At 40.7% G+C, this 25072-nt stretch overlaps 1 protein-coding gene across 5 annotated transcripts in view; it reads left to right on the top strand.

The window, feature by feature from the left end:
• Nucleotides 1-25072, top strand: part of FGF13 (fibroblast growth factor 13) — a 389098-nt gene that overhangs the window by 176173 nt on the left and 187853 nt on the right. For 4 of the 5 annotated variants that reach the window (XM_056538615.1, XM_056538616.1, XM_056538617.1 and 1 more), the window contains one exon: nucleotides 636-803. The exons of the other annotated variant lie outside the window; for it this stretch is intronic. In XM_056538615.1, coding sequence (XP_056394590.1) covers nucleotides 636-803 — 168 coding nt within the window. The remainder of the gene's footprint in view (nucleotides 1-635; nucleotides 804-25072) is intronic. 5 annotated transcript variants of the gene reach the window in all.

Raw genomic sequence — 25072 nt, forward strand, 5'->3', positions numbered from 1 at the left:
CTATGTGAATGTGGACAAGGCTTTTAATAGGGTGTAAACTTTCAGGATTAGTATCCCTTGCACCCCATATAAAATGTAGGCCATTGATTCACTAGTAATATATATTCATAATTTTATAGTGATATACTAGTGAACAACCAGTATGCACAACTCAGTTGGGACTCAATAGGGTTATAGGTTGAACTTGATGGACTCTGGTCTTTTTTCAACCTTATGAACTATGTAACTATTGTGATAAAAAAAATAGTTTATTCCACAAAATGGCTGCTTCCATTGTGTGACACAAAATACACTATAAATATACTAAACAAACACAATGTAATATTTACAATAATATAAAATAACACTCAGAGGCGGAACTATTTTTTGAACAACTGTGGTTTAGAAACCAAAATGCTCATTCTTCTTGATTCCTATATATAGTTCTGTGACTGACTGTCCTCCTTACGTCTCACACAGGTGATATTTTTCAAGGCCTACACTCCCCCCCCCCACCCTTTTTATTTTTTTATTATTTTTTATTTGTAAGGGTGAATGTTTTCAGTGGAAATAGCATCTCACATATTATCTAAGAAAGTATTAGCTTCTCATATTCAGCTCTAACTCCAGTTCATTTTGTTATGTGGTAACCACAGTTCTGGATGACGCTCCCCCTGGCACACAGGAGTACATTATGTTACGGCAAGATTCCATCCAGTCAGCGGATTTAAAGAAAAAAGAGTCCCCCTTTCGTGCTAAATGTCACGAAATCTTCTGCTGCCCTCTGAAGCAAGTGCACCTCAAAGAGAACACAGAGCCGGAAGGTTTGTGCACCATGGATCCATGTTATGTTCGTTTACCCTCCCCCTCCCCGCCCCCTTTTTTTTTTCTTTCTACTGTTCGTGTCCCTATCCCGTGCTGTACATCCCCCCCGGCCTGTGTCAGGAATGACACAGGGAACATAATGCGCTTCATATCATATCCCCTCTGCTTGCCTGTTAGTGTCTTATACAGTCTATGAAGGGACACTGTATGATATTAAGCATGTATACGCATTATACTGAAGAATAATAACAAGATACCGTATGACTTGGCTTTTCCCAGATGTAACTGTTTTTTTAATCCATGCAGTCTGCATCATCAACCTGCCCTTTTTGGCTGCTAAACTTGCTTGCTCTTTGAAACAGCATTTACCCTCATGTTTTCTTCTAATATTTAAAGTAATGCAACTTTTTGGAAGTATGGTACTTGTAAACAAATGACCCCCCTCCCCCTCCCCATAAGGCTTCTGCTCTTCTGCTATAATATTTTCGGGTTTAGCAATAGCTCCGAAAACAAGCAAGAGGAATGCGTATGTAATGCACGCTGGACATGAATCAAATTGCATGCAAAAGAACTGTGCATCTTAAAGGAGACTGTTCTTGTTTGTTTCTTTTCAGGCACTATAAAGGTTTGGATTTATTTATTACTATTCCAAGCTCTGTGACCTAGATTGCAAATGTTTATACTATCTTTTGTGCTTTCTTCCCACATTTTTTTATTTAGGTTGTAATTTTACAAATAAACTATACAAGACTTTCTCTGTAGAAACTGTCATGTTTCTTTTAAAGCTTGTAGTAAATGCATGTACATAGTATAACTATTTCAAGTATAAACATTACAAGTTGCAGAATCTGTTCACTTCTCTTCTTGCAGCCCTTTCCTAGTATATTCTGCAGGTTGTGGTACTTCAGCAACTGGCAACTTCTTTATTTCCTTTTATGGGTACCATCTACTTTAGTTCTTGTTGCTGTATGAATTATAAATATTATATAGTAGAATACCTCTCAATGTCACACAGACATGTTTAAGGTCCCCTGTCCTTCAGGAAGCATTAGAAGATTACACAAGAAATCATGCAGAAAACTGGATAAAATCATGCAAGACAATGGGGGAAATATACAAGAACAAGAAGGATTGTAAAGATTGTAAGTTATGTTCTCTGGGCACTGAGGGAGGCCTGCGGCCCTTAAAGGGTTACTCCTGTGAAAAATAATTTATTTTAAATCAACTGGTGCCAGAAAGTTAAACAGATTTGTAAATTACTTCTATAAAAAAAAAAAAAAAAAATCTTAATCCTTCTGTTACTTATCAGTGGCTGTTTACTACAGAGAAAGTTCTTTTCTTTTTAAATTTCTTTCCTGTCTGTCCACAGTGCTCTCTGCTGACACCTCTGTCCATGTCAGGAACTGTCCAGAGCAGGAGAAAATTCCCATAGCAAACCTATTCTGCTCAGGACAGTTCCTGACATGGACAGAGCTGTCAGCAGAGAGCACTGGAGAAAGACAGAAAAAAATGTAAAAAGAAAATAACATTCTCTGTAGTAAACAGCCGCTGATAAAAAAAAAAAAAAAATATATATATATATATATATATATATATATATATTACACATTTACAATGAAAATAATAATAATAATAATAAAAAAAAAGTTTGATACTCAGGGGAAGCAACCCAGTTTAGGCCACAAACTAGACAAAAGTAAAATGTTTTGCATTTCTATTTTAGGTAAATGGCAACTGTTTTTTTGGGGGAACCTGTCATCACTTTCATGCTTCCTGAACTACAAGTTGTCGGGGCATTCCTCATTGATATCTCCAGACCAGCCTTAATTGATAGATCTCTCCATGTTTGGGTATAAAGAGAGATCCAGCAATGAAAGCTGAAGGGATGGGGAGAAGTAGCTGGTGGACACCCCTGTGATGTGGTTCGGGCAGAATGTAAGTGGTGACAGGCACCTTTAAGCAAAAACACAGCATATTCACTGGCACAAACAAAGAAATGTAAATGATTAGGGAAGAATGTGTTAGCCAGTTTCATTTAAGAAAATCAGAACTTTTCCTAGTGGACTATGGGAATAGCCAATAACACTAGTTAAAGAGGACCTGTGGCCAACCCCCCAAATCATTTTAATGTAATTAAATAGCTAAGGGTGTCTTAATCAAACTCCTTTTTCTTAAAATATCGTTTCTCAGATATGAGGGTTTATGGTTTGTCTGTCAATTCAGGGAATCAGTCAGATAGGCATGATCGTTATTTAAAAAATGGGAGTAAATGTCAGGTGAGGGGCAAGATGATACATTCAGGGGGTTTAAATGTTGTACATTTAGGGGCATGTATGCCTAATACACACCTCCTTACTGCAAAATCCTGCCCAGTCACTCCCATTATTAAAATTAAGTTTACGCCCATCTGAATGATTCCCCGAATTGTCAGACAAATTATTAACCCTCATATCTGGAGAACGAAGGGGTGTATCAAGAAACTGTAAACAGGTGTGAGATCTGGGCACCCTGAGCTATTTAATGATGATGTGATCTCATTTTAGTGAAGGTTGGTCACAGGTCCTCTGTAAATATGTTGCACTAAAGACTGTGGTGCCTTGTTTTTTCTACTTTTTGTTTTCTTATCCTATACTTATAACTGTCAAACGTTGCCCACCTATAAGGGTGCAATTTGGTCCAGATCAGACAACATTTTTTTTCTCGACTACAAGCTTCATGTTTTACATGGGAAATGTGCCTTGAATTGTGTGTAAAATTGTTGTTATGCAGCTCCTTGCCCACTTGATGATGTAGAATATCAAGTGACCCAGAGCCTATCACGTGAAGGTGGCATTTCGGGCACCTGTCAAGCCCTACCCAACCAACAAACCATATGTAGAACTTGTATGACCTAATCTAAAGATGGTAACAAATTGACCCTTATTGATGGAATTTGATGATGATGTGTCTTGATCGCATACTATCACTGCACTGTTACAAGTTTCACAGTTCTTTCCACTGCCACTGTATGGCATAGGTGTTTAGTGAAAGACCACCTTGGCACTCTTATCAGACAGGGAAAGCTTGAAATATGTTGCAACATACTGTAATGCTGAAATCGGGATTATCCCAGGTCATGATTTCAGTATAATCCAAAATTTAAAAATGTAGATTAGGCACAATTCAAAGCACATTTCCCATGTAAAATATGAAACTCGTAGTGGAGACTGGTATTGTTCAGTTGGAACCAAATTTTGCACATGAGTTGCCCTTATGGGTGGCAACTTTTGACTCGTATTAGGATTCACTTTAAAAAAAAAGTGCAAAAACGAGCCACCATACTAAAGACTGAGGAAAAAATTCCTTAGTGTAGGATGAATGCCCTATTCACATAATGTTTTGGCTTCCAATTGTAGGTATATTTTAGGAAGACTCCCAAGATATACCTTGAACAGAAAGCTGCAATGTATTCCACTGTAAAGGCAAGTAAAATACATTGGATATAGTGGGATATATTTTACGCTCCCAGAAGCAAACCCCAGGGAAGCGCCAATGATGTAACTGTCCATAAATGAATAGTTACCATGTGTGCACAGTCTGCAAGTGGTAACTGTTTATATGTGGACAGTTACACCATCATTGCTTCCCCAAGGAAGCCAGCCTGTCTTCCTCTCCTTCTCTTGAGCTTTTCCCAGAGTGGTGGTACTGCTGAGAGCCACTTGTTAAAAATGTGTGCTGGGTGGCTATCTGCAATACCCCCTCTCTGGAGGAGGAAAGGAAGGAAGTCCGTCTATTTCTACCTTGAGAAGCTTTAATAGTTTTTGGCAATAAATGGGCAGCGATGTCATTAGAGCTTCTAGATGTTCCTGCTAACTGGATATGTGTGATGAAAGTCATATGTAGCTTATAGGCAAACATGGTATCTGTTTTTAATAGATACAATTTTTAGTAAAAAGATCCCAAGGTATGGAACAGTGTAGTATACTTTGTTTTTCCATACCTCTATTTTTGTCATATACTGACAGATACTGGCCAGACAGATACAAATTAATGTATATCAGATAGCCATGTTATGTGTATGGCCCCCATAAAGAAAATTTGGGAGGGGGGATGAACACTTTAGGCTTGTGGCCCAGGACTTACAAGTGGTCTCCCCAATAAGCCAGTTGCAAGTCACCCTGCACAGCTTTTAGCAGTCCTTTCCTTCTTAGCATGTGTGAGTGTCCCCTGCAAGTGCGACACTTGCTAGAAGTACACAGTAGGGAACTTCCTTTTACTTACTTTCCCCCAGACTTGTTTGATTATTGACTGACTAAAGCCCAGCTCTCTGTTATGTATCCATGTGTTTGACTGGGGAGGTTTAAATATGAGACTATCAAACAGTACTATTCAGCTCTTTTTTCCAGAATCCTATAAGTAGGACTTGAGCTAGATGTATGCACAGGTTAGAGCTGTTAGCACAAGGAGGCAGAAGGAGTTCCCAACTATAGCTTGCCTCTGTCAAGGTAGCACATTGTATAGAAATGTTACCCTAGAACCATAGGGGAATTAGATATGGTAGATATATTGTTAGAGATAACCACTTCCATAACACAAGATCCAATCAAATTTGACACATTTCTGTCTGTATTAGATTATTTAGATATGACATCTAAAGCATACAAAGGCATAGTATATTCCTGGAGACTTCTATGAGTGCTGCATTACACTTCTATGTAACTAGCACAGAGCTATACTATTGATATGTGTTTGAAATAGGGTTAGCTGCAAGTACACCAGAATAAATAAAACTTTAAGAAATGAGAGTACGTAGAGTATAGTACTTAGTTATTCCAGATACAAAGAGGCACTCTTGAACTCTTTATCTGCTTTTGGTGTTTAATACATCTTTTCATCTTCTTGATTCATGCTAGACATCAGGAGTACATTAAAATCTGCACTTATTGAATTATGTGTCAAAGTTGTCCCCTTTCTTGCAACATTTAAAGATAATTATGAGAGTGAAAATCAATACATGACTAGGGGTTAAGTGGCAGAATAACTTATTCTGCAACGGGCAGTCTGTAAAGTTACCTTTAATTGCATAAGTTAAAAGCTATAACATCATTTTAAGAGCACAGTCGCCAACATTTATCATTAATATGGTGTAATTAATATTTTTATTAACCAATAAAGAGAATTGCAATATTTTTAGATAGGTTTATGTAACTACTATTCCTTTGGTGGTCGTAATTTATTATGTCATCTGAAAAGTTTCTTGACAGAAAAGAAATTATGTCATGGATAAGATACATTTCAAGCATTGAGCCTCATTTTACCATTAAATATCGGTGGCTGCCAAGAACTTCTTTTAAGTGGTTTTGGCAGTATGAATCTGCCAACAGATTCCCTTTAAGTGAAGGTTCCAATCTTACTTTACAAAAAGTTTCTCCTTCTCACTACCCTATTACTTCCCTCTTTGCACCAGTTTAATTTTTGAAAAAATTGGATTCAGTCGATTCGCCAAATTTTCCGAAAAAATTTGGTTCGGTCTGAATTTATTTGCGGCAAATCTGTATTAAAAATGGCTATTTCTGGCCTACAGAGAGCCTCAATAGGGGTGTAGAACACTTTGCCTTGCTGTAACACACATAGGGTGTTTGCTGGAATAGTGAAATAATACTGTTATTGAGTATGACGTGCAGATTAGTGGCGTCGCTATTAGAATCAATGCTGCAGAGCGCACAATGACGGAGCCTGAAGGTGGCATCAGTATAAGGAGACCATTTAGTGCCTTAATGACACAGCATGGAAGTGGTGGCAGCATGAGGAGACCATATAGTGGCTGAATGACCCAGCCTGGAGGTGGAAACAGCCTGACAAAACCATAGGGCCTCACAATTGAAAAGATTAAAGATATTTTTTTAACATTTAAACAATACCAGTACCCGGTGACGAAGGTGGGTGAAAAAAGGAGAACTTGGCATCAGATGTTTGGCATTAGGGGGGTGGCAGGATGAGAATAGTAGCTGAGGAAGGTACCCAGAAGAAAACAGTCTCTTTTGTAAAAGTATTAGTGTGCTAGTGTGCACAAGTAATCTCTTTTGTAAAAGTGTTAGTGTGCACAAGTAAGTATTGAGAATATGCATTACGTACAACTTAACTTTTAATAATATTCTTAGGATAAAATATATGTACCCAACATTATAAAATAAATATGTACCCAACCAGTGGGAGTAAAAACTTCCCCTGTAAGGTCCTACTCTCGCATTATTAATTCCCTTCTTGGCAAGTGGTTCTCACCCTATAAAGAGCAGCCCCACACAGGAAACTCTCCAAATTTCCCCCTGCAAACACTGCCATTTCCCAGGGTTTTTAGATGGAAATAAGGAGAGGTTCCTGTGTGGGGCCACCCTTTTTAAGACAAGTAAAAATTTCCTCGAAAAGGTGGAAAGGAACAACGTATTGTCCATTGTAGCAGGTGGGGGTAAAAAATTTCCCTGTAAGGCCCTACTCTTGCCCTATTAATTTCCTTCTTGGCAAGTGTTACTCAACCTAAAAAGGGCAGCTCCACACAGGAAATTCTCCCTATTTCCACCTAAAAACCCTGTGAAATGGCAGTGTTTGTCGGTGGAAATAGGGAGAGGTTCCTGTGTGCTGCCTCCCTTTTTAGGGCGAGTAACATTTGCTAAGAAGGGAATGCCTTACAGGGGAAGTTATTACCCCCCACCGGTTACAATGGACCATATGTTGTTCCCTTACACCTTTTAAAGGTCTTTGCATTACATCAATACTTGGTGGTGTAGGTGGCACATGGTGTTATTTGCAGACCTTTCCTTTTGTTTGATAAAAAAAAAAAATTGGGTACATATATTTTATAGAAAATTTAATTTGTAGACTAGAATTTAACTTTTAATAGGTACGACTAAAACTGTCCTCGAAAAACTGGACAGAAAACCACCACACGTGCAAAAATAGAAAATAATAGATTAAGCTCCAGGTAAATACAGCATAATAGCTGCGTACAAAAGATTGATATTAATTACCATGAAGTATCCGCCTGGCTAATTCTGACCCTTTCCCCATGGTTCGGGAGAGGTTTCAGGGTGGGACAACAGGAGGGGGTTGGCAAGGGAGCCTGTTACACACTATGCTACCCCTAGAAACCCTACCCCTAGGCGGGGTGGGCGTCCTAAAAAGGACGGTCCCGCGCAGGAACCTAGTCCCTGTTGTACTATAGACACCCTACAATAAACTCACTTACTTGCTAATGAACAAAGTACTGACTACCTGCGGGGCCAATACCCTACTACTGATCTATGATTATAATCAGTCAAGGCAGGACAGTCAGAGCTGCAAGGAGAGTGATCCTTTTACCTAAGTATCGGTCAGGGTAATTGACAATATTATAATCCCTTCCCCACACAGGTTATATACCCAGAAAAGTCACCTTTTCATATACAGACAACATCTACATACATGTAGCAGTAGGAGGATAGGGCACCATCAAAAAAAAAAACATACAATAGAAAGTATATATCAAACTATTAGCTGGATACTTATGGTTTTATGATCCAGAAGATGCATGATTAACGTCTCAACGCGTTTCTTAATGTCCCGTTCATTAGGAGACCGATAGGGATACAGATAGAGGATGAGGAGCACGCCATCCATATGCACCCTGCAGCGATGCGCGAGGGTTCAGGGTGCATATGGATGGCGTGCTCCTCATCCTCTATCTGTATCCCTATCGGTCTCCTGATGAACGGGACATTAAGAAATGCATCGAGACGTTAATCATGCATCTTCTGGATCATAAAACCATAAGTATCCAGTTAATAGTTTGATATATACTTTCTATTGTATGTTTTTTTTTTTTGATGGTGCCCTATCCTCCTACTGCTACATGTATGTAGATGTTGTCTGTATATGAAAAGGTGACTTTTCTGGGTATATAACCTGTGTGGGGAAAGGAATATAATATTGTCAATTACCCCGACCGATACTTAGGTAAAAGGATCACTCTCCTTGCAGCTCTGACTGTCCTGCCTTGACTGATTATAATAATAGATCAGTAGTAGGGTATTGGCCCCGCAGGTAGTCTTTTCATTAGCAAGTAAGTGAGTTTATTGTAGGGTGTCTATAGTACAACAGGGACTAGGTTCCTGCGCGGGACCGTCCTTTTTAGGACGCCCACCCCGCCTAGGGGTAGGGTTTCTAGGGGTAGCATAGTGTGTAACAGGCTCCCTTGCCAACCCCCTCCTGTTGTCCCACCCTGAAACCTCTCCCGAACCATGGGGAAAGGGTCAGAATTAGCCAGGCAGATACTTCATGGTAATTAATATCAATCTTTTGTACGCAGCTATTATGCTGTATTTACCTGGAGCTTAATCTATTATTTTCTATTTTTGCACGTGTGGTGGTTTTCTGTCCAGTTTTTCGAGGACAGTTTTAGTTGTACCTATTAAAAGTTCAATTTTAGTCTACAAATTAAATTTTCTGATTATACTGGTAGACCAATATCAATTTTAGCTAATGCATATCCTCAATACTTACTTGTGGTCTGATGCTGAGGAATGTCTGTAACTGGGGAGCAGCACCTTAAATATGTTTTGCGCTATCCATATTTGTGAAGTGTTGCTGTTGCACCATGGTCAATCTACTCTCATGCATCAGGCATTGGTGGGTGGAAATCCTGGCTGATCCATGCCTGATTCATCTTCACAAAGGTCAATCTGTCCACATTTTTCATGGACAGACGAGTATTCCTTGGGGTTACTATGGCCACAAATCAAGTTTGGCTGCCCAGAAGTCCAGTGGATCTATAAAGTGTGTTGGCATGGTCATGTCAAGGTATGCCACCACCTTCTGGTTCAGGTCCTGCTCCAGGTCTACCTGCTGCAGGCAAGTTGCTTCACTATGTGGGTGAAGAAAGCTACTCATCAGCGACTGTAGACTCAGGCTGCTGCTGATGGAGCTGGTACTGCTCCTGCCACCACTCCCCAGCAGCCATGAAAGAGGAAGGTGAGCGCAGAGACCCCCATTTTGTGCCGGTAGCGAGGGTCCAATAAGGTGGAGAGCCGGAAGTCATCTCGCTGCCGAATGGTGACAATCCGGCAGTCACTATGCAAGCAACTGATCATGCATCATGCCATTTTGTGCAAGTGACTCAGAGGGACTCCCTGCCTCCATCTCCACTGCATACTGCCACGATGTGTCTGGGTCCTCTGTCTCGCCCTACTCATAACCCTCTAGCTCCTCTAGCTTCTCCTGCTCCTCCTCTCCTGTCAGATGACTAGAAAAACCATCCATTTTGCGAAACCTAAACTGTGCTCCACTGTTCCCCTTCCCCTCCTCCTCCTCTCCTGTCATATGACTAGAAAAAATGTCCAACTCGTGAAACCTAAACTGTGCTCCACTGTGTCCCTCCCCCTCCTCCTCCAGTTCAGCCCCCACAACCATCGTTTCCAAGACGTGTTATAGTAAATGAAGCAGTGGAATGACGTCGTTCATCCAGTAATCCTGGTGACTGACTAATAAGGTGGCTTACTCAAAGGGCCTGAGCAAATGACAGGTGTCACGTATGAGCTGCCACTGGTTGACATTGAAGATCAACAAGAAATCGGTGATGGCTTTTCTCTGTTCATATAGTCGGTCCAACATATGTAGGGTGGAATTCCAATGTGTGGAAACGTCGCAAATCAGACTATGTTGGGGGATACCGATCCTGCGGCTCAAGGAGGCTTCATGACTGAAGTGCATGCAAAGTTTCCTTCCCATTGTTAGGATGTCTTGCAGATGGGGGGAACACTTCAGGAACCGCTTGATAACGAGAATGAACACGTGTGCCATGCAGTGTGCATGTCTCAGGTTTCCTTGTCGCAGTGCATTCAAAATGTTCTTCCGATTGTTGGTCACCATTGTTGTGGAGTAAGCCATGATTACATTTCTTGATGAATGACTTTTAGCAGTTCCTCCCTTGTGTGAATCCATTCGCCAAGGCAAACCATATGAAGAACAGTGTGACACCACCGTGCCCTGCACACATGGTATGCTGGAGGGCACTGAGACTTGTCTGCGCAGTGGAGGCCGAGGACACGGTGGAGGACGAGGAGGCGGAGTCGCACCCTGTCACAGGTCCAACGGCCCAAGAGTGTGGAGGCGGAAGCAGCGTGACCTGTCCAAGTTGCTGTTGTATCTGTGCAGGAACCTCATTTACCCAGTGAGCCATAAAGGACATGTATTTTCCTTGACTGTAGTTACAGCTCCAGACGACGGCACTGCTGTGCACTTTAGTACACACTGACAGGCTCAAGGACTGGCCCACCTTCTGTTCCACAAAATTGTGCAGGGCTGGTACTGCCTTTTTCGCAAAGAAATGACAGCTTGGGACTCTCCACCTCGGCTTGGCACAAGACATCAGTTGTCTGAAAGGTGCAGAGTCCACCACTTGAAAAGGGAGGGACCGCAGCACCAGCAACTTGGATAGGAGCACAGTCAGCTTCTGCGCCTTTGGATGAGTGGGCGCATATTGTTGTCTCTTGGACATGGCTTCAACAATGGATTGCTGCCGGAATGACTGACGCAAAGTAGGAGCAGGAGCATTTGGATTGACAGAAAAAGGGTATGATACACAGCTCCCTTCGGCTGAGGTGGTGGACCCTTGGCTGGCTTTAACAGGGAGTGGCGTGCCAGTGGGTGATGCAGCAGGCTGGACTACCACATCGGAGCCATGGTTCTCCCAGGCCGCTTTATGGTGACACTGCATATGTTGATGCAGGGTTGTGGAGCCAACATTGGGACCCTGGCCACGCTGGCTTCACCTTCTGCCAACACATCTTGCATGTGGCCAGGTTAACATACTCCGGATGCTTGATGAGAAACTGCCAAACCCCTGAGTTTCAGATTTTCCCACCAACAGTCCACACTGTTTGACTGCTACTGCCGCCGACTCCAGGAACCCCTTTTCCACTACCTCCCGGGAAGGTTATCTGCCGCGAAGTAGGTGGTCTACCCCGGGCACATTTGGCTCCAGACTTTCCACTTCTGCCACCATGCTGACTGCCAACTATGCTACCACCTTGCTGGATCAGCTGCTGCCTCACAGGCAACCTGCAACCCTCTTCTCCTGATGATGATGAAGCCCCTTCTGCACCTGGACAGCTGTAACCTATTAGCAAGCTTAGCAAGTTAAGGGTTAATGTTACTGTGCCTTTATTACAGGCAGTGATGTTTTAACGCCACTGCACAATTTGGACACAGTAACATTTGCCTTATTTCAGGTGTTTTGCTCACTTCTCTTATTGTATTAAAAATAATAGGATATCTGTGCCACACAGGACAGGAGACTCTCTTTGTAGATAGTCTCTGTTCTAGTTGTGAGGTAAGGATCATGAACAGAGGAACACTCTCTAATGACTACTAATAAGGTATATAAACAAAAATATATTTTTTTTTAAACCAGACAAACCCTTTAATAGGGTATTACAGTGGTTATAAATTCTTGATTGGTGAGAGTGCAACTGTTTAGACCCAAACCATTTGATAAAATGGGTGACCCCAGTCCCTTTCACCAGCATGACTTGAAGGAAAGAACATTGAAACTCTTTGGGGATTAGAGAAGCAGCTAAATGAGAGTGCAGGGATCCCCCTCAGTGAATAATGACAAATGTGTGCACTAGAGTACCTTTTTAGAATGTTTTCAAATGTCATATGCTGGGAATACCCCAAATACCCATTTGCACTTAAAGGGGTACTCCACTGGAAAATATTTGATTTTAAATCAACTGGTGCCAGAAGGTTAAATTACTTCTATAAAAAATTAATAATCCTTCCAGTACTTATCAGCTGCTGTATACTACTTCGAATTTCCTATCTATCTGACCACAAGTGCTCTCTGCTGACACCTCTGTCCATGTCAGAAACTGTCCAGAGCAAGATAGGTTTGCTATGGGGATTTGCTCCTACTCTGGACAGTTCCTAAAATGGACAGAGGTGTCAGCAGAGAGCACTGTGGTCAGAAAGAAAAGAACTTCCTCAGCAACTGTTAAGTACTGGAAGGATTAATATTTTTCATTAGAATAATTTACAAATCAGTTTTACTTTCTGGCACCAGTTGATTTAAAAAAATGTTTTTCCAGCAGAGTACCCCTTTAACTTTGTGTAAAATAAAGTTTCCCGTTATTGCCCAGAGATGCACTTGTAAATGTAAATGTAAACTGCAAACTGTTTTTCAAGTTGTCAAAAAATAAAGTCCAAGTCCGGTCACCCAGAAAGCCTTGCTGCAGCATGGACTGTTGTGGTTCACTTTAATATACTGAGTGCACCGAAACAAAGAACTGTAGTCCAGTGTGGCTGCTTGTGCTTAAAATCTTCTTGCTTTATTCGATCAATTAAAAACACATCAGGTAGACAAACAGGAATTGATGAGTTTCAGATGTATGGAACACCCTTAGTCATACTTAAAGTACAATTAGGAGGGTCCCTTACATCCAAAACGCACCATGTCTACATGTCCTGATGTGTTTTTATCTGATTGAATAAAGCAAGATGTTTTTATGCACAAGCAGCCGCGCTGGACTACAGTCCGTCGTTTCTGTATTGTTCAAGTTGCATTAAGACATACATGTTCTCCCGAGCTGCAGATGGGCTGGATGTTGACTATCAAAGCTCTGCCATTACTCTGTCTCAATAAATAATCCAAATCGTTTCTAAATGAGTTTTAGCATTAAGCTTTTTTTGTTGATTCTTTTTTACCTATAATTTGAGCTTCAATATCAACCATCTTGCAGTATCACTTGACATTTGCAGCTTCTAGTATGAGTGAACTGTGTCCATGAGGACAAACATGGCATTATTATGATTATGTCTTCAGAGATATTACATTCATTCATCTCCTGTCATTACCACCATCTGGGCTCTGTTTCCTTGCTCTGCTAACATCATAACCAGTAAGAGGCTTTTGAGGAAGAAAACAGTTAATCCAATCACATAGTACTCAGGATTCTTACGTGATGTTCCAGCATGGACAGTGCTCACAACAGTCTTATGAGCATCATAAACAGTAATATTGAATGTACATAAATGTTTTGAAAAACACTTGTTAAGGCCGGTTCACACCATGTTTTTAGCAATACGGACCCGGCCCATATATAATGCTGACTCCGGTTGGCTCCGGTCTGGGTCCACCTGGGATACGGGAGCATCCGGTTCCACCTGGGATACGGGAGCATCCGGTTTTCGCTTCCCCCAAATGTGGTATGAACCCAGTCTACATTAGGTCCAATGTAGCAAAAACAGTAAATTTGGTAGTATCAGCAAGCAACAAACTTTACTTAGAGCTATAAAATTATGGTAATCTGAATGGCTGTGTACAATTTATAGGTAAAATAGTGATTCTGTGTCCTGTACGAAGTGAGTTTGGGCCTTTATTTGCAAAAATTTTTTTATCTTCTAATATTTGAAAGGGGCCTGTCAGAAAAATGGTATCAGTGGGGATCTATCACAATCAACTTCAATTCCTACCATCTTTTCAAGGCTTCATCCTTGGCCATCATAGTTTATGGTATACCAATTCTTATAAATCATAGATGAAGCCAATGGGAGCCAGGAGATTGTGGTGCTTGGTTAAGGTCTCAATTACCAAATTCCTGTGGACACTATCACCTGACATCTCCATGATGCATTAGCCAATACAAAAATATGAGTCTTTGTTGAGCAATCATAGAGAAAGACCAATAAACCAATGATGTTCCCCAGAAATAGTAATACAGTGCAGTCCAGCCTATGGTACTATGCTCCAAACCTTCTGTCGTTTGAAAAAATCAAACAGGCTTATTATGTCCTTGAAGCAGTAGTAACACTCCATTAGATATTGTGAGGATAGAAGGTCTCTGTGCTTGTTTTATCCCTGCTAGGAGCTCCTGTACTCACCATAGAGCCCAACCACTAGTGGTATAGGTGCCCTGATCCAGTTCATCAGTGGAGCTGCAGATGGAAAACAAGTGAAATACAAAATCCAGTATTGCACTTGGTGCTCTTATGTGGCCTGAAATATTGCATATGGCCTATTGTCACAAAAAGAGTAGTTTCAAAAGCCAACAAACTTAAAGAAAATCGGAAGGGTACAAAAACCTGCTTCCCTAGATGAAGGCGCTAGCTCCAGGAGAGAAACTGAACAATTTTTATTTTATGCTGGCAACACATTTCGATCCTGAACTAGAATCTTCGTCAGACATACATAACTTACAAACCACAATATAATTTATACATGTCATAGTAAACACTTCCGAGTGACAGGTAAAAACGTGTGCAAAAAGTCAGATTTTGTGCACGTTTTTACCTGTCACCCCAAATTGTCTACTACGACATGTATACATTTTATTGTGGTTTGTAAGTTATGAATGCCTGTTGAAGATCCTAGTTTAGGATCGAAACGCATTGTTAACATAAAATAAAAATTGTTCAATACCTCTCCTGGACCAAGTGCCTTCATCTAGGGAAGCAAGTTTTCATACCCTTCCGATTTTTATCAATATACCGGACTGACGTTGTCATCTCCAGCGCTTCCCTGTGGCAGCTGCCCCATAACTTGACTTTCCCAACGCTACTGTAGGTGTTGTGCTCTGAGCGCAACACCTAAGGGTAAGGAGCCTAATTTTATTACTGCTTCATTATACCTTAGCAGTCTTTTTGTTTCTTTCATTTAAAAAACTTAAAGGGGTACTCCGGTGAGAAACATTATTATTATTATTTTTTTAAATCACCTGGTGCCTGAAAGTTAAACAGATTTGTAAATTACTTCTGTTTAAAAATGTTAATCATTCCAGTACTTATCAGCTGCTGAATGCTCTAGAGGAAGTTGTATTTCTTTCTGGAATTCGTTTCAGTCTGACCACAGTACTCTCTGCTGACACCTCTGTTCATGTCAGGAACTGTCCAGAGTACAAGCAAATCCTCTTAGACAGTTCCTAAAACAGATAGGTGTCAGCACAGAGCACTGTGGTCGGAAAGAAAAGAACTCCAGAAAGAAATACAACTTCCTCTGTAGTATACAGCATCTGATAAGTACTGGAAGGATTACATTTTTTAAATAGAAGTAATTCACAAATCTGTTTAACTTTGATTTAATAAAAAAAAAAATTATGTTTTCCACCGGAGTACCCCTTTAAGTTGGAGTTTCAAAAATTATGGACATTTGAATGGGTGTGTGGAATGTATATAGGTAAAACAGTAATTCACTTTATGCATTGTGCATTATAATATTTCAAGAGGCCTGGCAGACAATTGTATCAGTTGGGATCTATTAAATTGGCCGCTAGATTTAATGGCTTAAAGTACCATCATATTCCTAATGCTTTACCAAGTGTCTTGTGCCATCATAGTTTATAGCACAATAGTCTTTCATACATCTAAGCTGAGGCTAATGGAAGCTGAAGGATCATGGTGCTCAGTGGTGCTCCAGAATTAATGCTGAGCTATTAAGCCAGTGTTACCCAACCAGGGTAACTCCAGCTGTTGCAAAACTACAACTCCCAGCATGCCCGGACAGCCTTCGGCTGTCCGGGCATGCTGGGAATTGTAGTTTTGCAACAGCTGGAGGCACTCTGGTTGGGAAACACTGTATTAAGCCTTTGTTCACAATGTAAAACCATTAGTTTTCCATTGACCCTTAGGTAAAATAGTATTGACTTCTACGCTATGCTACATGTAAAAAACAAACAAAACAAAACAAAAATTTGATGGATCACTTTATAATTCAGAGGGATCTATTTTAAAATGGATCCATCAAATTCATCATGAATCCTTCCAAAGAAGCCCATGATGTGAGTTTTTTTTTTTTTGTGGTAGCCACAGGGTGTTAGTAAGAATACCTGATCACTTTGTGACGCCAGGGCACCATTATCCTATACATGGTCCGAGGTTGGGGGACAGCTTCTCCTGGGCCAGACATAGGGAGTAAATGAACATACGGACATCAGGTTACGGATAACTGTCTTTACTGAGCTGGGTGCAGATGGTATTATACAAACAGCTGTTTTTAGGTGAGAGAATGCAGCGTAACTCCTTGGGAGCCCTGTTGCCTTGCTGGGACTTGTGGTGCTTACACCAAACAGATTAATACTTACTTGTGAGACAGTTTATTTTTGGGCATGCTGTTTGGGCATGCTGGAATATGTAGTTTTGCAACAGCTGGAGGGCTGCAGTTTGAGACCACTATACAGTGGTCTCTAAACTATATCCCTCCAGATCTTGCAAAACTACAACTCCTAGCATGACCACATAGCCGTTTGTTGTCTGGGCATGCTGGGAGTTATAGTTTTGCAACATCTGGAGGTCCACAGTTTGGAGATCACTGTGCACTGGTCTAAAAAATGTAGCTCTCCAGATGTTGCAAAACTGCAAATCCCTGCATGCCCAGAAAGCAAACAGCTGTCTCGGCATGCTGGGAGTTTTAGTTGGGTAGCTTCAGCTGTTGCATAACTACATCTCCCAGCATGCCCTTCGGTGATTAGTACATGCTGGGAGTTGTAATTTTGCAACAGTTGGAGGCACACTGGTTGGAAAATACTGAGTTAGGTAACAGAACCTAACTGAAGGTTTTCCAACCAGTATGCCTCCAGCTGTTGCAAAAGTACAACTCCCAGCATGCACGGTCTGTCAGTACATGCTGGGAGTTGTAGTTTTGAAACAGCTGGAGGTTTGCCCCCCCCCCCCCCCCCCCCCCGTGTGAATGTACAGGGTACATTCACACGGACAGGTTTACAGAAAATTTCCTGCTTCAAGTTTGGGCTGCGGCAAATTTTTCGCCACAGCGCAAACTCCTAGCTGTTGCAAAACAACAACTCCCAGCATTTCTGGACAGCCACTGACTGTCCAGGCATGCTGGGAGTTTAGCAACAGCTGGAGGCACCCTGTTTGGGAATCACTGGTGTAGAATACCCCTATGTCCACCCCTATGCAATCCCTAACTTAGTCCTCAAATGCGCATGGCTCTCTCTCACCTCGGAGCCCTGTCGTATTTCAAGGAAACAGTTTAGGGCCACATATGGGGTATCACCGTACTCGGGAAAAATTGCACTACAAATTTTGGTGGTCTTTATTTCCTTTTACCGCTTGTGAAAAGGAAAAGTTGGGGGCTACACCAGCCTGTTTGTGTAAAAAAATAAAAAAATTTACACTAACATGCTGGTGTTGCCCCATACTTTTTATTCCCACAAGCGGTAAAAGGAAAAAAAGACCCCCAAAATTTGTAACGCAATTTCTCCTGAGTATGGAAATACCCCATATGTGGGCGTAAAATGCTCTGCGGACGCACAACAAGGCTCAGGAATGAGAGCGCACCATGTACATTTGAGGCCTAAATTGGTGATTTGCACAGGGGTGGCTGATTTTACAGCGGTTCTGACAAACGCAAAAAAAATAAATACCCACATGTGACCCCATTTTGGAAACTACACCCCTCACGGAACGTGACAATGGGTATAGTGAGCCTGAACACCCCACAGGTGTTTGACAAATCTTCATTAAAGTTGGATGGGAAAATGAAAAAAATTATATTTTTTCACTAAAATGCTGGTGTTACCCTAAATTTTTCATTTTCACAAGGGAAAATAGGAAAAAAACCTCATATTTGTAACCCCATCTCTTCTGAGTAAGAACATACCCCATATGTGAATTTAAAGTGCTCTGCGGGCGAACTACAATGCTCAGAAGAGAAAGAGCGCCATTGGGATTTTGTACAGAAAATTTGTCCGGAATTGAAGGCCACGTGTGTTTACAAAGCCCCCATAGTGCCAGAACAATGGACCCCTGACACATGTGACCCCATTTTGGAAACTACACCCCTCACGTAATGTAATAAGGGGTACATTGAGAATTTACGCCCCACAGGTGTCTGACAGATTTTTGGAACAGTGGTCCGTAAAAATGAAAAATTAAATTTTTCATTTGCACAGCCCACTGTTCCAAAGATCTGTGGGGTGTAAATACTCATTGCACCCCTTATTAAATTCTGTGAGGGGTGTAGTTTCCAAAATGGGGTCACATGTGGGGGGGTCCACTGTTCATGCACCACGGGGGCTTTGTAAACGCACATGGCCCCTGACTACCATTCCAAACGAATTCTCTTTCCAAAAGCTCAATGGCGCTCCTCCTCTTCTGAGCATTGTAGTTCGCCAGCAGAGCGAACTACAATGGGGTATTTTCATACTCAGAAGAAATGGGGTTACAAATTTTGGGGGTCATTTTCTCCTATTACCCCTTGTAAAAATGTAAAATTTAGGGTAAAAACTGCATTTTAGTAAAAAATAAAAAAAATTCATTTACACATCCAACTTTAACGAAAAGTCGTCAAACACCTGTGGGGTGTTGAGGCTCAGCAGACCACTTGTTTCGTTCCTTGAGGGGTGTAGTTTCCAAAATAGTATGCCATGTGGGTATTTGTTGCTGTTCTGGCACCACAGGGGCTTCCTAAATGCGACATGCCTCCAAAAAACCATTTCAGCAAAAGTTGCTTTCAAAAAGCCAAATGTGACTCCTTCTCTTCTGAGCATTGTAGTTCGCCCGCAAAGCATTTTACGTCCTAACATGGGGTATTTCCATACTCAGAAGAGATGGGGTTACATATTTTTTGGGGGGGGGGCATTTTCTCCCATTACCTTTTGTAAAAATGGGGGGAAAATGGGGGAAAAACTGCACTTTAGTGTGATTTTTTTTTTCCATTTACACATCCGATTTTAACGAAAAGTTGTCAAACACCTGTGGGGTGTTAAGGCTAACTGGACCCCTTGTTACGTGCCTTGAGGGGTGTAGTTTCCAAAATGGTATGCCATGTGGTGTTTTCTGCTGTTCTGGCACCATAGGGGCTTTCTAAATGTGACATGCCCCCCAAAAACCATTTCAGAAAAATTCACTCTCCAAAATCCCATTGTCGCTCCTTTCCTTCTGTGCCCTCTACTGCGCCCGCCGAACACTTGACATACACATATGAGGTATTTCCTTACTCGAGAGAAATTGGGTTACAAATTTTAGGGGCTTTTTCTCCTATTACCACTTGTAAAAATTCAAAAGCTGGGTCTACAAGAACATGTGAGTGTAAAAAATGAAGATTTTGAATTTTCTCCTTCACTTTGCTGCTATTCCTGTGGAACACCTAAAGGGTTAACACACTTACTGAATGGCATTTTGAATACTTTGAGGGGTGCAGTTTTTATAATGGTGTCATTTGTGGGGTATTTCTAATTAATGAAGGCCCTTCAAATCCACTTCAAAACTGAACTGGTCCCTGAAAAATTCCGATTTTGAAAATTTTGTGAAAAATTTTAACATTGCTGCTGAACTTTGAAGCCCTCTGGTGTCTTCCAGAAGTAAAAACATGTAAACTTTATGATGCAAACATAAAGTAGACATATTGTATATGTGAATCAATGTATAATTTATTTGGAATATCCATTTTCCTTATAAGCAGAGAGCTTCAAAGTAAAAAAAAATGCAAAATTTTAAATTTTTTCATCAAATTTTTGAATTTTTCACCAAGAAATGATACAAGTATCGACAAAATTTTACCACTAACATAAAGTTGAATATGTCACGAAAAAACAGTCTTGGAATCAGAATGAAAGGTAAAAGCATCCCAGAGTTATTAATGCTTGAAGTGACAGTGGTCAGATGTTCAAAAAATGTCCGGGTCCTTAAGGTATATTTGGGCTGGGTCCTTAAGGGGTTAACACAGATAAACATGTGCATATAACAACACTATAATTAATTCAGAAAAATATATTACTTTGCAAAGTAAACATAATTAATATGGCTATAAGTCTCTAGTGGGCCCATCACCTTGTGCTGCCAAGCTCCCTGAGACAGTCCAAAGCTACAGGCCAGCTATTGGTGCTGGGACACCAAAGTAAGACCTTAGAGGCACTTTGGGTTTGACCTTGAAGCATACAGTTAAGGGTTTGTAGGGATATTTCCCTAATGATCACATCAGTTTCTATGAATCATATATTCCCTTTTATCATCTGTCAAACTTGTGTGGAAAGCCTTAAAAATACCGAATATTTAAATATTTCTAAACGTCCTGTTAGCTTGAAGAGAGCACAGAGCACGAGCGGTTTTATCTCTTCCGTGATGGTGTTGGTGTCCAAAGTGTCTCAGTGTCATCACATGAACATTACTCTCTGTGACAAATACAAGAGCTGTCCTTTGAAAAATCAAGGTTATCTCACATTCAGAAATAAATGAAGGTCAAATTGCTGTCTGAAAGCCGTCAAGTACGTGCAGATAAATGTAACAGAACATTGTATCCTCTATTGCAATAGGATAAAGAACGAGCCTATTCCTTTTTGAGATAGAGTATGAGTTGTTCAGGAAATCATTAACAAGTCATCACCCCTTAAAGAACAGTCACACTCACAGAAGGGAGGCCCCATTTTCCAATTCTCCCCCCCCATGCAATTTAAAATTAGATTTTTAACCCATTATCGACCACCAGTCCACATTTCTACGGACATTTGCTGCATGAAAAATAGCTGTAGTTTTGTCAGTTAACAGACATTTGGCTTTTTATACCCACTTACTTACTGCGTATCTCCTGAAAACAAAATATAATGCTTCCAATCTTACTATTTAACATATATATATATATATATATATATATATATATATATATATATATATGAGAGATAACTAAAAAATTTAAAAATAAATAATGATGCTATAAGAATTAAATAAAATACTGTCCATGGTTTGGGCAGTGTTGCTCCTGGCACAGATATCTTTTGGACATCTGAAGTCTTAATCTCCCTGAAGCAAAATATGTTGGTCATTCATAAATAGTGATGAGTGGCATTGCCCATATTCAAATTCGCGATATTTTGCAAATATATAGACCAAATTTTGCGTATTCATTATATTCACATATTCGCGTATTCGAGGAAGAAAACAGTGAGGGGTGGGCAACTTTACTATTGGTTGCTAGGGATGTTGTTGATAACCTCAGACAAGTGTATTTGCATCATTCTAATTGGCCCACAAGTGAAAAGAAGGAAAATGCGAATATTCACATATGTGAATATGCGCATATGCGAATATTCACCTATGCGAATATGCGCATATGCAGAAAAAGTGATTATTCGTAATTTCCAATACATTCGCAATATTCATGAATTTGCAATATTCACGATAAAAATGCGAATATTCGCGCCCAACACTATTCGTAAAGAGACTTTTGCAAGAGCTGTTTGTCACCTTCTAAATGTTCCTAAGAAGTCAAACTGACTGGTTATCTATAACTGAAATAAAAGGGTCTATCAGCGAGAAAAACCTTTTCCTTTAAAGCGATCAGGCTAGTTGTAAAAAAAAGCTTGATAGGGGTTCTTCGCCCCTAGACATCTTATCCCCTATCCAAAGGATAGGGGATAAGATGTCTGATCAGGAGGGTCCAGCTGCTGGGGACCCCCGCAATCTCCTTGCTACACCCGCCATTCGTTTAGAGCATCAGGTGCAGCGCCGGAGGCTTGTGACATCACAGCCATGGACTTACATTGAGGGGGCGTGGCTGTGATGTCACGAGCGGGGCATAGCATTGTCATCACGAGCCTCCGCCCCGCGTCGCCAGTCATCCGTCATGGAGTGACGTTCGCTCCGTGCACCAGATGTCTGGGGTGCTGCAGCTGAGATTGCGGGGGTCCCCAGTGGTGGGACCTCGGCGATCAGACATCTTATCCCCTATCCTTTGAATAAGAGGTAAGATGTCTAGGGGCGCAGTACCCCTTTAATCCAATTACTGATCCTCTGCTGCTGCCATTCCCTTGCCCACTAAGCTCCAATTCCTGGCCCTGTCTTTTAGGAAATAGCTGGAAATGCTGGCTCATACAATCCCTTCCTGAGGCCGGTTACTACTGTGGCCAGTGAGGGAGATCGGTGGGGACCGGTTAAGGGTTCAAACAGCAGTAGCAGAAATTGAAGCTTTTGAACACTTAAAAAATATGTATTTGTCTACATTGCTGTGGAAGAGTTAGGGCTTGTACACATGGACAAAAACTTCACCTGTATGAGGTGCTGTCCCATGGTTCTCTCTGAGCTGGGGTCAGCATGGTGGGAATCTGTCCTAAATTCAAATTTAGCTTCAGAGAAGTACTACTTCATTTTATTTCATTTGGTTCCCCATAGAAATCACAAGAAGGTTATTTTTCTTGCTGCTTTTTAAGTGTAAAACCACACATTTTTCGTGGTGTTAATCTGTTAAAGGGGTATTCCAGGCAAAACCTTTTTTTTATATATATCAACTGGTTCTGGAAAGTTAAACTGATTTGTAAATTACTTCTATTAAAATTTTTTAATCCTTCCAATAGTTATTAGCTTCTGAAGTTTTCTATCTAACTGCTCAATGATGATGTCATGTCCCGGGAGCTGTGCATGATGGGAGAATATCCTCATAGGAACTGCACAGCTCCCGGGATGTGAGTCATCAGAAAGCAGTTAGACAGAAAACAACAACTCAACTTCAGAAGCTAAGAACTATTGGAAGATTAAGATTTTTTAATAGAAGTAATTTACAAATCTGTTTAACTTTCCGGAGCCAGTTGATATATAAAAAAAAGTTTTGGCCTGGAATACCCCTTTAACATACCACTATAGTCCAGTTTTCCTAACAGAACGACCTTGAATCCGATTTTATACCATATGCACTTGTTTCAGATCATTATCTAGAGTTATCTAGAAATTGAAAAACAGAGCCAATTTCTTCCATAAACAACACCATACCTGTCCCAGGATTGTGGACGGTATTATAAGCTGGAAACATTTACATTAATGGAATGATGCTGCAATACCACATACAACTTAAGAAAACATAACTAGGTTTTGTAATCCAGAATGACCCCTTTTAATTCTATAAATGAGACAGTAGAGGACAATCCACATTTTCTGACATTAATATACCTATCACTTTATTTCCATCTGTCCATAAAGATTTACCTTTTAAGGACCAAGCTCATTTTGACATTAAAGGACATGTCCGGTGCTCACTTTTCTTATTGTATCCGTTCCGGGCTGCAAAAAAAAGAAAAGAAAATAAGCTTTCTCTTACCTGCCTACGCTCCCCCGATGCTCCGGTACAGGTGTTCGGTCCCCAGGCTGTATTCGTCTTACTTCCTGTTAGCCCGGCACGTCACACGGAGCTTCAGCCTATCACATGCCGAGGCGGGACATCGCTGCAGCCGGTTATAGGCTGAAGCTCGGTGTGACGTGCCGGGCTAACAGGAAGTAAGACGAATACAGCCTGGGGACCGAACACCTGTACCGGAGCACCGGGGCAGCGTAGGCAGGTAAGAGAAAATTTGTTTTCTTTTTTTTGCAGCCCGGAACGGATACAATAAGAAAAGTGAGCACCGGACATCTCCTTTAAGGCCAATTTTATTTTTGTGTTTTTGTTTTTCCTCCCCGCCTTCTAAAATCCATAATTATTTAATATTTTCATCCACAGACCCATATGAGGGCTTGTTTTTTGCGTGACCAATTGTACTTTGCAGTGACACCTCTCATTTTACCATAAAATGAACGGCGAGCCCCCCAAAAAATTTTTGTGAGGAAATTTTTATGAAAACCACAATTTAGCTAATTTTAGAGGGTTTCGTTTTTCACACTGTACACTTGACGGTAAAATGAAATTTTTTCTTTATTCTGTGGGTCCATACAATTAAAATGATACTTGTAGTACAGGTATATCAGGCACCGCTCTATCTACTATTAATAGTCCTGTGAAGCAGCTCCAGGTGGCTTATAGGTGCCGGTAGTAGCTAACTATGTCTTCGGGTGCGAACATTCATGTATAAGCATAACTTCAAAATATGATAATATAGCAGGATTTAAAGAAGTCGCACTCACCCGGACTGTAGTTTCAATGCAGAGAAGTTTATTCTTGAGGAAAAGCTGCAAAAGTGTAAAGGATTACAAATCCATAGCGGGGAGTGAGAGCCATTGAAACTACAGTCCGGGTGAGTGAGACTTCTTTCCATCCTGCTATATTATCATATTTTACAATTAAAATGATACCCATCTTTGCATACTTTTCTACTATTGTACTGCTTTTAAAAAATATCAAACTTTTTTTTTTTTTTTTTACAAAATTTGTATGTTTAAAATCGCCCTATTTTGACCACCTATAACTTTTTAATTTTTCCATATACTTGGCTGTATGAGGGCTCATTTTTTGCACGTAATCTGTCATTTTTATCGATTACATATATGAAACTTTTAAATCGCTTTTAATAAAAAAATTTGGAATAAAATGTGACAAAAAAGCAGCAAT

Source organism: Hyla sarda, chromosome 9, assembly GCF_029499605.1.
Source record: "Hyla sarda isolate aHylSar1 chromosome 9, aHylSar1.hap1, whole genome shotgun sequence".
NCBI classification, from domain to species: Eukaryota; Metazoa; Chordata; class Amphibia; order Anura; family Hylidae; genus Hyla; species Hyla sarda.